A 13402-nucleotide genomic window follows, 5' to 3' on the forward strand; every position below is an offset into this window, starting at 1 on the left:
ATGTTCAGCCCAGTGCTATAAACATCAGCAGGAACTTCCTGTCAGGGAACTCCCAAGGGCAGAGAGTCAGCCCTGCAAAAGCTTGAACTCTTGCTCACCTCTTTACTACTGTGTGAACCTGGGAAGGGTATTTGAACTTTATATATGTTATATGAAACCAGTAATACCTATCCCAAAGCTCCTTTAAGCACTGAAGAAGGTATTTAAAAGGTTTTCAAAGCACATGTCAGGCACTCAATAACTTTTAGTTCTTTGTCTTCCTCTTTTCCTTCCCCAATAGATAGAGGGAGACATGAATAAAAGACTGAATGGATTAATAAGGAATAAGTGAACAAGTGGATGTCTTTTTACCCATAAGGATTGTTGAATGCTATGGCATAAACCACATTCCTGTGACCCTCCAGGGTGTGAAGTTCCTCTCCAGAGGCAGTGTCCCAGAGTTTGCATGTCCGATCATAGCTTCCTGTGATAAAGCTAACACAAGCAATATAAATACATCACAAGGTGAAACTAGCAATGTGTTAATAAAGACCTCATTGTTTTTGCCTGCAAAATTATAACCCCATTTACCTTGCTTTTTACAATGGAAGTTGTGAAGGCAGAACAAACAAATTGGGAACAATATCTAACCTTTGACCTGGAAACTTTCCAATTTTATCCCAAACCCAAAAAGGAGTTACTAAATAAAATAAAGAGTAATCCTTCCAATAATCAATCTTAAAATATAAATAGTTATATCATTAAATAATGTTAATCATCAGTAACATTTTCTGAAACTCTAACATAGCTCAACAAATAACATCATTCTTCCCGTTGGTCAGACCATAAAGTCTTAGCATCACCTTTGATTCCTCTCTTTCCCTCACATCCCACACACACTCTATCAGTAAATTCTGTTAGCCCAGGCTCAGAATACATCCCTAGTATGGTCACTTCTCACTAGCTCCATTGTCTCCATCTCTTGCCCAAACAAATAAAACCACCTTCTAATAGGGCTTGACTCACACATGTCCCTTACAAATCTATTTCCCTCACCAAAATTGGATTTATTTTGTTCAACCTTCCTCAGATGGCTTCCCAGTGACCTAGAGGAAAATTCAAACTTTGCTCGTGGTCCGGAAGGCCAGCAGTCCTGGCTACCCCTGGGACCTCAACTTCTTCCAAAAGCACACCCTGATCAGCCACATTCCCCTTCCCACTAGTCTCTGAAGAACTGTATTGTTTCTTTCATACATGCTAGTCCTTCTAGCCATCTGGTTTACCACCATCATCCCTAGGCCCTGGAACATGACTGACACACTAAGTGTTCAATAAATATTTGTTTAATATTTAACAATCCTTTAACGTGACTATTCTACTACAGGAATTGTTAATATCAATATATTGACCTCTGATAGCTTAAATTAAGAGTATCTTAGTTATTCCTTAAACACTCCATTAGGAAAAATGTTTCCCAAGCACAGAAAAAAATGCACAAAATTGAAAAGCCAGTCTTAATGTCAAGTGGTTATGATAAAAGGTGAAACAAATTCTGATCTACACCCAACTAAACAGGAAGGCTGACAAGGCAGTATATCTGTGGTTCTCTTCTAGGCATTTTCCTCCTAGCTTCTTGAGGAATGTAAATTGGTATGGTCATTATGGAACACAGTATGGTAGTTACCAAAAAAAATTAAAAATAGAACTACCATATGATCCAGCAATCTCATTTCTGGGTATATATCCAAAGGAAACGAAATCAGGATCTCGTAGCAATACCTGCACTCCTATGTTCACTGCAGCATTGTGCACTATAGCCGAGATACAGAAATAACCTGAATATCTGTCAAAGGATGAATAGGTGAAGCAAATGTGGTGCATATATATGTTTACAATGAAATATTATTCGGCCATGAGAAAAAAGGACATCCTGCCATTTGCTACTGCATGGATGAACCTGAAGGACATGACGCTAAGTGAAATAAGCCAGACACAGAAGGACAAATACCATATGATCTCACTTATATGTGCAATCTAAACAACAACAACAACAAAGTTGAACTCACAGAAGCAGAGAGTAGAACAGTATTTACCAGGGACTGGGGAGGAGAAATGGGAAGACGTTGGTCAAAGGGTACAAAGTTGCAGTTACGTAGAATGAACAAGCCTAGAGATCTAATGTACAGGCATGATGACTACAGTTAATAACACTGTATTGAATACCGGAAATATGCTGAGAGAATAGATTTCAGGTGCTCTCGTCACACACACAAAAGATGGTAACTATGGAGATGAGATGTTAATTAACTTAATTGCAGTTATCATTTCACTATGTATATGTATATCAAATCATCATGTTGTCTTCCTTACATGGATACTTTTATTTTAAAACTTTTACCCCTTGATTATTAAAAATTAGAAATAAAGAATAGAAATAGACACAGACTTACACATAGAAATAAAGAACCAGAGCACAGAGGATTTTAGGGCAGTGAAACTGTTCTGTGTGATCCCACAACAGTGGATATATGTCATTATACATTTGCCAACCTGTAGAATGTACAAAACCAAGAGTCAACCCTAATGTAAACTATGAACTTTTCGTGATAATGATGTGTCGCTATCAATATCGGCTACAACTGTAACAGATGCAGGTCTCGGTGGGGGACGCTGATGGCGAGGGAAGCTGTGCGCAGGGGCACAAGGCAGACGCTTTATAGGAAACCTCTGTACCGTCTGCTCAGTTGTGCTGTGAACCTAAAACTGCTCTAAAAAATAAAGCCTAATAAATTGTTTTAAATAAACAGAGAACCTTACCATGAGCCTGATTTATTAAGTGCAACGTTGGTCAGTGGCAGTATATGTGCTCTGAGAACCTTCAATGAAAGAAAACACCACTTATTTTAAACTCAAACAAAATTTTTCAGTTCATTCATTTTAACTGCAAGCCAATGAAGACACTCAAATGTGTCTTAACTATACATAATAAATGGACAATATCAACTATCTGAACAAATGAGAAAAATACATTGGACCTTCTATTATTAAGACCAATAACACATCTGGGGGTTACAACTAATTACAGAAACATAATAGGATCTGTGTTTTCCATAGATTTACCTTTAGATAGATTATGGCTATAAAATACCAAATAGCACTAATTTATATTTTCTTTCACATATTGCACATGGTTTTGTATATATGCATAAACAGCATATATAGGAAATAAACTAAATATGTTTCAAATACAGACTTACAATGTATCATTACTTTTTGAATCCTAAAGCTCCTTCAGAGTCAGGATACGTCGTGTTATTTATCTTTCCATCCCTACATTGTCTAGCACATAGTGGACGCTTAATATTTATTGAATGAATATACTTAAATTGGATCGTCTGCTTATAGACAGAGTGATTGGCTAGACTGGGACGGTCCCAGTTATGTCTACTGCCAGAGGGTAACTATTAATAGCGTGCTCTTTCGCTATCAAAAATGTTCCCTTTGGAGGATAAATTACAAGGTCATGCGTTATAGAGCTCATATTTGAAGTTAAACAGTGCCACCTGCTGGACAAAGAACTATTACAAGAATAACCATCCTCTGGTAAATGGTACGGATGAATACAGAAGATTGCCTGAATATTTTGCATCAGACAAAATAAGCTGAGTATTTAATAACAAGTCTACTTAAGTCGTAAAAAATAAAATCAGTGTAATATAAAGCAATTCTAGAATAAATCATTAAATTTTGTTAAATAATAAAGAAAAAAATAAAAGCTGTTCTTGAATAAATGACATTTGTTTTAATTTAGTCACCAAAATAATAGAGGAAAATAAGCATATTTTCATTGAATTAAAATTATTATGCAATCCATATCAATAAATAATTTGCTAAAATATAGTTTAGTTCACATGGAAGCAGAAAATTTGAAATATTGATACACCATGAAACGTCTTAATATTACTCTAACTGGAAAAAAATTTTAATTATTCAATAACTTAGATTATCCTTTAGATTTATCATTATAAAGAAAAGTTAAAGTTACTAGTACAAATCTTTATTGAACCTGTTAAGAAGTAAATTTTTGAATTTCATTCATTCATTCAACGAACATTTATTAAGACTTAGTCTTAATAAATAAAGACTACGTCTTAACAAAGACTAAGTCTTTATTAAGACTGAGTCTTAGCAAAAATGTGTGAGGAACTGAGGGAAAGAGAAAACATGATTTGTACTTTACCTCAGATTAATAGAACATCAATTAATTCACTGAAGTTCTACTTAGTATCTTTAAAACAGACATTACCTTAAAAAGATAGAATTTGTGGTTGCTGTACTGTCCGAGTTTATTTTGTAACCTCTGTATTAAAAGTTTGACCTGGTCTGCTCGTGAAGCTGTGATTAGAGGTTCTGCTTTCTGTATCTCTTCTACTAAGGCATTGACATCTGTACTGAAATTCACCAAGAACAAAAAAGTTATTTTTGTCTATGTCAAAAATTGCATATACATTTATTACATAAAGGATTATATAGCTTTATGAAGCATAAGATTTATAAAATGTCAACAACACCATCATTTTTACCAAGAGATTTCTGGGGGAAAAAAAATCACAGAAATCACTGAAGAGCGTTGTGTCACAGATGAAAGCTGCTTGGGTTCTCTCCAATGCCTTTCCATTAACTGAGACTTCTCCTGAGGAAGGTGTACAAAGATTCTCATTTGCTCACCTAAGAAGGCCAAGTGCATACTGCTTCTGAACAAGAGCTCTTTTTATTTATTTTTTTCCTGTGTCTTTTTTCTTTTAAATGAACATATATTAAATGTGCCCACTCCTACTATTCTTTGCACCTTACATATGTTCTGTCATTTAATCCTATAACAACCCTCTAATTTAACACGTTTTCACAACTATTTTAGTGATGGAGAAACTGAGGCTTAGAAAGGTTAGATTTGCAATATTTTTAGGGAAAGAGAAAGTACCTAACCAAAAACAAACATTCAAAGAATTATTATTATTATTATTATTAGATTTCTTATGGGCTATAACATTATTTCCCTGAAAGAGAACTGGTGTGAAAAGATTCAAGTTTTCCCCAGTATTCAAATAATCTACAGCAATTATGGTAAATTTTGCTAGTCCGGAATAATATTAATTCAAGACAAATATTAATGTCTGTATACCACAAAACATCCAAAATAGGGTCATTTTGCAAAACATGTCACAAACGCGTATCGAGAAAGGACTCAGGGCCCAGCTGCTGTGAAGGAGGTGGTAGTTGGCTGATGGCCTCCAGCTGCATCTTCTATAGGATCCATGTTAGTGTTTGGGCCCACGGCTTGCTCTTATCCACAGCCCTCGGCCGCTGGCTAGGCAAGGGGGCCGCGCAAGAGCCTGGACGTTTCTGCCCCCTTGGGGGGGTCCTCAAACCCGCAAGCTTTGTTCCGAGCTCCCCCATGGGCTGGAGAGACTCTTGTCAAATCTGCATCATCATCAAGGTTGATGTCTCCTCCTGCCCAAACGTGCCTCATCCTCTGATGTGTCCCAGGTGTCACTTCCCAGTAACCTTGTACCCACCTACTTCTGTTTCAGCATCTGCTTCCCAGAAATGTGAAATCTGATAAGCATCCTCTTCCTGTTCATAAATAAACATATGCTGAGCTCCAGTTTTGTGCAAGGCACTGAGCTAGGAGACCATTCATTCAACTAACATTTATTACCTACCATAGGTTGAGTCCTGGGAGTGTCAGAGATACGGTCCCAGGTCTCAAGAAACACAGTCTTTCGGAGTAAGAGTGAATATTTGGAATGGAAATGAATCAGAGATGTTTCACAATGATGACTTTGAAAACCTCAGTTGTCAAAATAGTTATACTTTCATAAGAATTAAAAAGATAATAATGCCTCTTGGAAAGGTTTCCAACAAATGTTATGAATCAAAACAGATTTCCAAACCAAAAGGTTTATTTTTTTTCTTTTTAAATAAGGTTGGTTTGGGAAGAAGAAGAAGAAAGATTGATGATCCCTTTTCCACTTCCTCCTCATTCAGCAAGACATTCAAATAAAATTCAACAAAACAAACAGGAAATAATATACCCTGGAGCAATTTTATTAGTAATGCATTGTCTGTGGCTAATGCAGCTCACCCACACACCATCCTATGTCAGGGTCTCCCAATCACAATTCTGGATATGACATACATATTGCATTATATAGCTAGCTTACCTGGTATGGAGCTCGAGCAGATCTATGGATTTGGTCTTTAATTGTCCACTTTTCTCATATTCCAACATAATTCCTAAGAAATAAACAAATATTAAGTTATAAAACACTTATGATCACAGCCTATGCCAAAAGTTAACCTACTTTGACAAAATTTTTTCATTTTTGTTTTTTCCATTTTTGAAATTTTTCTACATAAAACATATGCAGTGATGTCTGATTTCAAAACCAGATGGTGTAGACCCACTTTTCCTTGGTCTGTCCTCTAAATACACTTGAAATCATTCAGCAGACAATGCTAAAATAATTGAAAGTTGGATAGAAGAAGGTGGATGGATAGGGGCCTCAGGATTTGGGAATGACAACATGGTGAGTCCCCTGGGTTTTCTTTTCATTTCACATGTATCCCAACAGTGGCGACCAGAAGGACTTGCAGCCTGGAACCACCGAAGAGCACAGACAACGAAAAATCAAAAAACCACAAAAAATCTTGCTTTCTGTGGCCAACGGACAAGGAAAAGAGAAGTCAAACAAAGTACTAATGAGGAGCCCTAAACTGCTCCACCACGGGGGCCCCTGCAGGCAGGCCCACCCACCAGTGGAAGCCCTGGGCTGTTCCAGCCCCCACTGCAAAGCTGGGCCCCAGTGCAGTCTCATCTGCCTGCAACAGCTGGAGCAGCAAAGCCGCAGACCTTCACAATCCCTGCTCCTTAGCTGGTGTCTGAGGGGGCCATCTGATCTGCCTAAAGCAGCATCAGCGAAGTCCCAGGACCTCCCAGACCCCGTTCCACAACAAGGTACCAAAGCAGCGTCTCCCTGCCTTTCAACCAGTGGCACAACCAGGCCCAGGGGCTTGTCCTCCACCCCCAGAAGGTCACACAGTGAGAACAGGCGCGCTGGGGACATACCTTCTGCCCCTGCAGGTGGCACCAGAGAAGACTGAGCAGGAGTCTTGCTAAGACAAAGCAAAGCAGGAGTCTTACACCAGAAAAACAAATTAGACCAGAATAACATGGCAAAGGCTCAGAAAACTAAAGTATCACTGTAGTTAAAGCCCACAAAAGCAGACCAGAACCTATGTGCTAAACCTAAACATGGTGACGGCATGCCAAAATCGACGTAGGTGGGATCAAGAGTCTCCAGGATACAATAAAAAGTCACTCATCACAATAAGAACCAGAGAAAGACAATCAATAAATGCCAATATGGAGATGAATCAGATACTGGAACTAAAGACGAGGATTTTAAAGGAGGTATCATAAAAATGCTTCAGGGACTTCCCTGGCTTTCCAGTGGTTAAGACTCCACACTTCCAATGCAACGGGCGCGGGTTCAATCCCTGGTCAGGGAACTAAGATCCCACACGCCTTGCGGTGCGGCCAGAAAAAAAAAAAAAAAAAGTTTCAGCAGTCGTTTACAGATTCACTTGAAACAAGTAAATGAAAAATCTCAGAAAATAAATAGAAGTTATTGAAGTAAATCAAATGGGAATTATGGTGTCATGAAAAATACAATAACCAAAATGAAAAATGTGCTGAATAGGCTCAATAGTAGAGCAGAGATGACAAAGCAGAGAATCAGTGAACTTGAAGACTAATCAACAGAATATATTCAAGCTGAACAACAGAGAGATAACAGACTGAAAAAAATTTGAACAGAGCCTCTATCATACCACCTCTATGGATATGGGCCAGTGGAACTGAAAAGTTTTGGCCTCAGGACCAATTTACACGTTTTTAATTACTGGGAATTTTGGGTTTTCTAATACTTTCCACATTAAAATTGAAAATTTAAAAAAATATTTATTAAATTGTTGTAGGGCTTCCCTGGTGGCGCAGTGGTTGAGAATCCGCCTGCCAATGCAGGGGACACGGGTTCGAGCCCTGGTCTGGGAAGATCCCACATGCCGCGGAGCAGCTGGGCCCGTGAGCCACAATTACTGAGCCTGCGCGTCTGGAGCCCGTGCTCCGCAACGAGAGAGGCCGCGACAGTGAGAGGCCCGCGCACCGCGATGAAGAGTGGCCGCCGCTCGCCACAACTGGAGAAAGCCCTCGCACAGAAACGAAGACCCAACACAGCCATAAATAAATAAATTAATTTAAAAAAAATTGTTGTAAAATAGCAATAATAAATTCATAGGATGTTAATATAAATAGCATATTTTATAGAAATAACTATATTTATTCCCCTCACCCAAAAAATGTAAGAAAAGTAGCATTGTTTTACACTTTTGCAGATCTCTTTAATATCTAGCTTAACTAAAGACGGCTGGATTCTCATCTCTGCTTCTGCATTTAAGCTGTTGTTTTAGATATAATATGAGAAAGGTTGTTTTAGATATAATATATAAGGTTGTTTTAGATATAATATAAGAAAAAATCTGGGTCATACACAGATATGTAGTTGGAAAATGGAGGAATATTTTAATCAGTTTTTTGTGTAATTTTGGATATTCTTCTTTGATACTACTTTAAGACTCAACAAATGGTAGTTTTATAAAGATTGGTTGCAATTCCGAGTCTGAAACCACATCAATGAACTCTTCAGACCCGGTTACATTAAAACCCATTGGTCTATCTCACACTTTCAATTTCTTTTACCACGTGTGATTTACAACATCATGCACCAGATAATTGAGAAATGTTAGTTTACTGAGTTCTAAATGTGGGCATATTTCATCATACAATATCCAAAAAATCACAATTGTTAATACCACTACCAATATCTATCATCAGAAAACTCATTTACTGTTGGTAAGCTGTTAAGCTTACGATGTTAGATACAAATTTCCTGAAGTTCTAATTCTCGCTCTGAAAGCTCAGATTTTATCACTGGCAAGAAATATTGACAGTTTTGCTTGAAAATTTCAGACTCATTTTGTTCGTTTTCAAGAAAACGTATGCCATATATCCAAGTCTGAAAACCATGTTTATTTCTGTCTTTCACGTAAAAACGGCGTTCCATGAAAAAAATGGCTAGTTCACCTTTCAGCTCAAACACATGCACAAGCACATTCCTCAAGATAAGGATCGTACATCACTTTGCAGCAGAAGCACCTTAGGAGAACTTTCTACTTCATCACCCAGAAAACACGTACCCACGTGTCAGTATTTCACTACGTTAATAAGTGTTATTGCTTCACCAAGGACATTCTTAAGTAAAATGGAGGGCTTTTTGGTGTTTGTCTGTTTGTCTGTTTTTCCTATTGCAGGTGTGTCAGTGAGGAATACAATGGCCACTGTTAGAGTTTGGTGCCACTGCTTGATCTGTAGTCAGGCACCAGCAGTTTCACCTTCCATTGCTTTTGCACCACGAGGGCAACAATCTACACCGTGAAAAAAAGAAAATGATATCTTAGTGTTATTGCAAAAAGAGATTTGACATTGAGGCCCCCAATGAAAGGATTTGAGGGCCCCAAGAGTCCCCTTACACTTTGAGAATCACTGCAACAGACTATAATTTGATATAACAGATATGATTCCAGCAGCATTTCGGATCAGGAGAGAACAGGAAACTGTCAAAACACTGTATTTACTTTTCAAAAGCATTGAAACATTGAGACAGAATATGCAGAGTTGAAAAGGCAGGTATTATATTTGGCATCAAACAGATCCAAGTTGGAGTTCCAGCCCAATTCCTCACTCATTTCATGATACTAGTAATCTCTTTATATCTCAGTTTTCTCATCCGTAGATAATACCTTCAAGTTTGTTGGTTAAGATTAAATAACTTGTATATAAAGCACCTGGCATACATAAAGTCTTACCGAACAGTGCTCATTATGTAGCTATTAATCAAATGCTACCTTTTGACCTATTCTTGTATGTCACGGTCACCTTGTATTGCTTAAATTGCATTATGCCTTCTCTCTCCAGTGAGATTGTAACATATTTGAGAGAAGAAAACATGTTTCTTTATACTCCCAGGAGGATCTTCCTCAGAACCAGGCGTTGTGTAATCAAGTGTAACATTTTAAGACAGAAAAAGCATTCTAAATTCTTCTAATGACTCAAAAAACTGCTAGAATGCCATGGCACAGCAAGCAAACAACTGTAGTTGAGAGGCTAGTATGGCATAGTTTTGTTTTTTCCCCAAAAAGTAATTCATTTAAGTCAAAGACTTGAAACCAAGCTCTAGTCTGAGAGGCAAACTTCCAAAAAAAGGGGGGGGGTGCGCGGGGAAGCCTTGATGGAGAGCCAACCACTGCAAATACTGGTCTTATTTCCTAAGAGTGAAAATCGGCTTCTTGTGCCACATTAAGCTTTTTAGCAAAATATGGATATTATAACATTGTTAAAATATTTTTTTATTTTATATGCCATACGTTCTAGAAAGGATTTAAGGGGGCTGAAAAGATAAATAGAATACAAAAAGCTAAGACTGGAAGTAGATAAGAAATAGATACATTAACAAGGGAAGATGCAAGTAAAGGAAAGATCACATTTATAATTACATTGAGCACTTAAATATAAAATTAGCAAGAAATGTGTAAGACCTAGACGCACTATTGGATGTAGGAGAAAATTATGGTAAGTGCAAAGACACATTTCTGGATGAGAAAACTCAATATTGTGAAGACATCAAATTAATCTATGTAGTTAAAGTAATTATAATAATTTTCTTCTTGGGAATTTGAAAATTTACCAACTATTATAACAAACTAAAAACAATAAAGTGTGGCTCTGATACAAAATTAAATCAACACAATAGAATCACCTATCTATGGAAATTTTAAATAAAGTGAAGGTAATATTTCCAGTTAGAGGGGAAAGAATGGATTATTATTTAATAAGTAACGATGTAATAAGTTGGATTTGGGGAATACTCATAAAATTGGAATTAATCCACACAGTGTACAAAAATATATTCTAGGTTGATTACACATTTTAATATTTAAAATAAAATATAAATATTTTATATTATATTTTCTGAATAATAGAAAATATATCTTAGTGTCTGTGATCCACATTTTAAGCATGATATGAAACTCCACAGCTAAAAAAAGGAAAAATTTGATAAATTTGTCTGAAATAAATTTTTTCTACACAGTGAAAGGTACCACAAATTTAAAGGCAAATTATAATCAGCAAAAAAGAATCAACTATAAATACAAAGCTTAAAGAACTTAATATTTAAAAACTCTAAAAATTATTTTAAAGACTGAAAACTGAACAAAAGGCATGAATAGTCAACTTTCAAAGACAAGGATCAATAAACAGACGAAAATAAAATGTTCCGAATGTCATTAATAAGAACTACAAAATAAAATAACAGGTATGATTTTTACCCATCAGATTAGCAAAAATTACAAAGACTGATAGTACTCAGTATTAGCAAGGTTGAGCAAACATGCATTCTCAAATACTATCGGTGGATATGTGTTGGGGCATCCTTTCAAGGGGCAATCACACCTTCAGTGGGTTGAGGGTGATCTTAGGATCCTTTGATGTATTTTTCAAACTTTGGTTACAAGTAGATGTTACTTTTATAATAAAAAAAGTATGAGAAAAAAAGAACATGGAGAAAAAGGAAGCAAAATGATAGGAATCAACATTATCAGAATATAAACTCTTGAAAATCAAGACCCCCATAAGGTTATTTGAAAGCTCAAGTACTTTCAAGTACTTTTTCAGTACTTTGAAACATACAAAGTGTCTATCAATTCGAGGTATTGTTATCATCAACCACTGTTTCTTTCCTGTTCTGGAATTTTAAGTTTTTTTGAATTTTATATAAGAATGCTCATGCACTATGTATTACTGAGGAAAGTATACATTCAATAAAGAGTTGAGTAAATAAATAATATAAATAGGAAGTAATGTAATCATAATCCATAACTCAGAGAAAGGTTGGAAAGAACTAGCACTTGACAGCCCTCACAGCATAATCTAATTCCTAAATAGATGCATTTTAAAAGTCTAGCAAACAACTGTTCACAACAGCTAAAACACGGACACAACCTAAATGTCCATTGACAGATGAATGGATAAAGAAGATGTGGTACATATACATGATGGAATACTACTCTACCATAAAGAAAGTATGAAATAATGCCATTTGCAGCAACGTGGATGCACCTAGAGATTATCATACTAAGTGAAGTTAAGTCAGAAAGAGAAAGACAAGTACATCACTTATATGTGGAATCTAAAATATGGCACAAATGAACTTATCTACAAAACAGAAACAGACTCATAGACAAAGAGAACAGACTTGTGGTTGCCAGTGGGGAGGGGGGGAGGGAGAGGGATGGACTGGGAGTTTGGGGTTGGTAGATGCAAACTATTACATTTAGAATGGATAAACAACAAGGTCCTACTGTATAGCACAGGGAACTATATTCAATATCCTGTGATAAACCATAGCGGAAAAGAATATTAAAAAGAATGTATATACGTGTATAACTGAGTCACTTTGCTGTACAGCAGAGATTAGCACAACATTGTAAATCAACTCTACTGCAATAAAAAAATGTCTAGCAAACAAAATAACAAAATTCTGCTTTTCTTATTCACAACTACCTTATTTTTAATAAGATGAAAAATGTTTAAAAAAGTCCCTACATCAACTATTAAAAATTAGGTGGGTTGCTGTACAAATGGATCTAGAAAATAAAGTGCAAAATCTGAAACATGTACATTTATTTGACTGCTTCACTGTGACAAGACATCAAGGCAATAGGCTCACTGAACTCCAATATGAGCAAGAGGCTATGACTTGTGCAGTGAAGAATACAAGCAGAAAATAGACAAAGATGCTTGCAGGAATACATGTTGTTCTCCAGAGACTGTTTTCCACAGTATCTTAATATTCTTGATCTTCCCCTGGCTGTGAAATATTATGCAATAGGTATGATTCCCAGGACACTTAGGTAAGAAGCCACTACACCCCAAATTCTACAATGTACTAAAAGGCTAAGCTTCAAAAGGTAATAGTGTTCCTTACCCAGCTCATAATCAATAGAAACCTTTAAAGTGTTCAAAATATCAACCAGTTCAATTAATGCTTACTTAGATCCTTCTTCTGGACAAAAAACAAGGGTACCACAGTCAATAAATGAAAGACAAAGACTGTCATAACTGAGTCAACTGAAAAGCACGAATTCAACACCTACTCTTCACAAAGCGAAGAGCTTCTGAATTAACGAATGTGACCAAGACAAAAAAGGAATGCCCCATGTTTGATTAGTCATATTACTGCTA

At 36.5% G+C, this 13402-nt stretch overlaps 1 protein-coding gene across 2 annotated transcripts in view; it reads right to left on the bottom strand.

Moving 5' to 3' along the window:
* The window catches only part of DAW1 (dynein assembly factor with WD repeats 1), a 41332-nt gene that overhangs the window by 23710 nt on the left and 4220 nt on the right, over positions 1 to 13402 (bottom strand). For both annotated transcript variants that reach the window (XM_068543748.1, XM_068543747.1), the window contains exons 2-5: positions 6204 to 6276; positions 4286 to 4430; positions 2797 to 2855; positions 352 to 474 (exon numbers count right to left, since the gene is read on the bottom strand). In XM_068543748.1, the coding sequence (XP_068399849.1) occupies positions 352 to 474; positions 2797 to 2855; positions 4286 to 4430; positions 6204 to 6276 (400 nt within the window). The remainder of the gene's footprint in view (positions 1 to 351; positions 475 to 2796; positions 2856 to 4285; positions 4431 to 6203; positions 6277 to 13402) is intronic.

This window comes from Eschrichtius robustus, chromosome 5, assembly GCF_028021215.1.
Source record: "Eschrichtius robustus isolate mEscRob2 chromosome 5, mEscRob2.pri, whole genome shotgun sequence".
Classification (NCBI taxonomy): Eukaryota; Metazoa; Chordata; class Mammalia; order Artiodactyla; family Eschrichtiidae; genus Eschrichtius; species Eschrichtius robustus.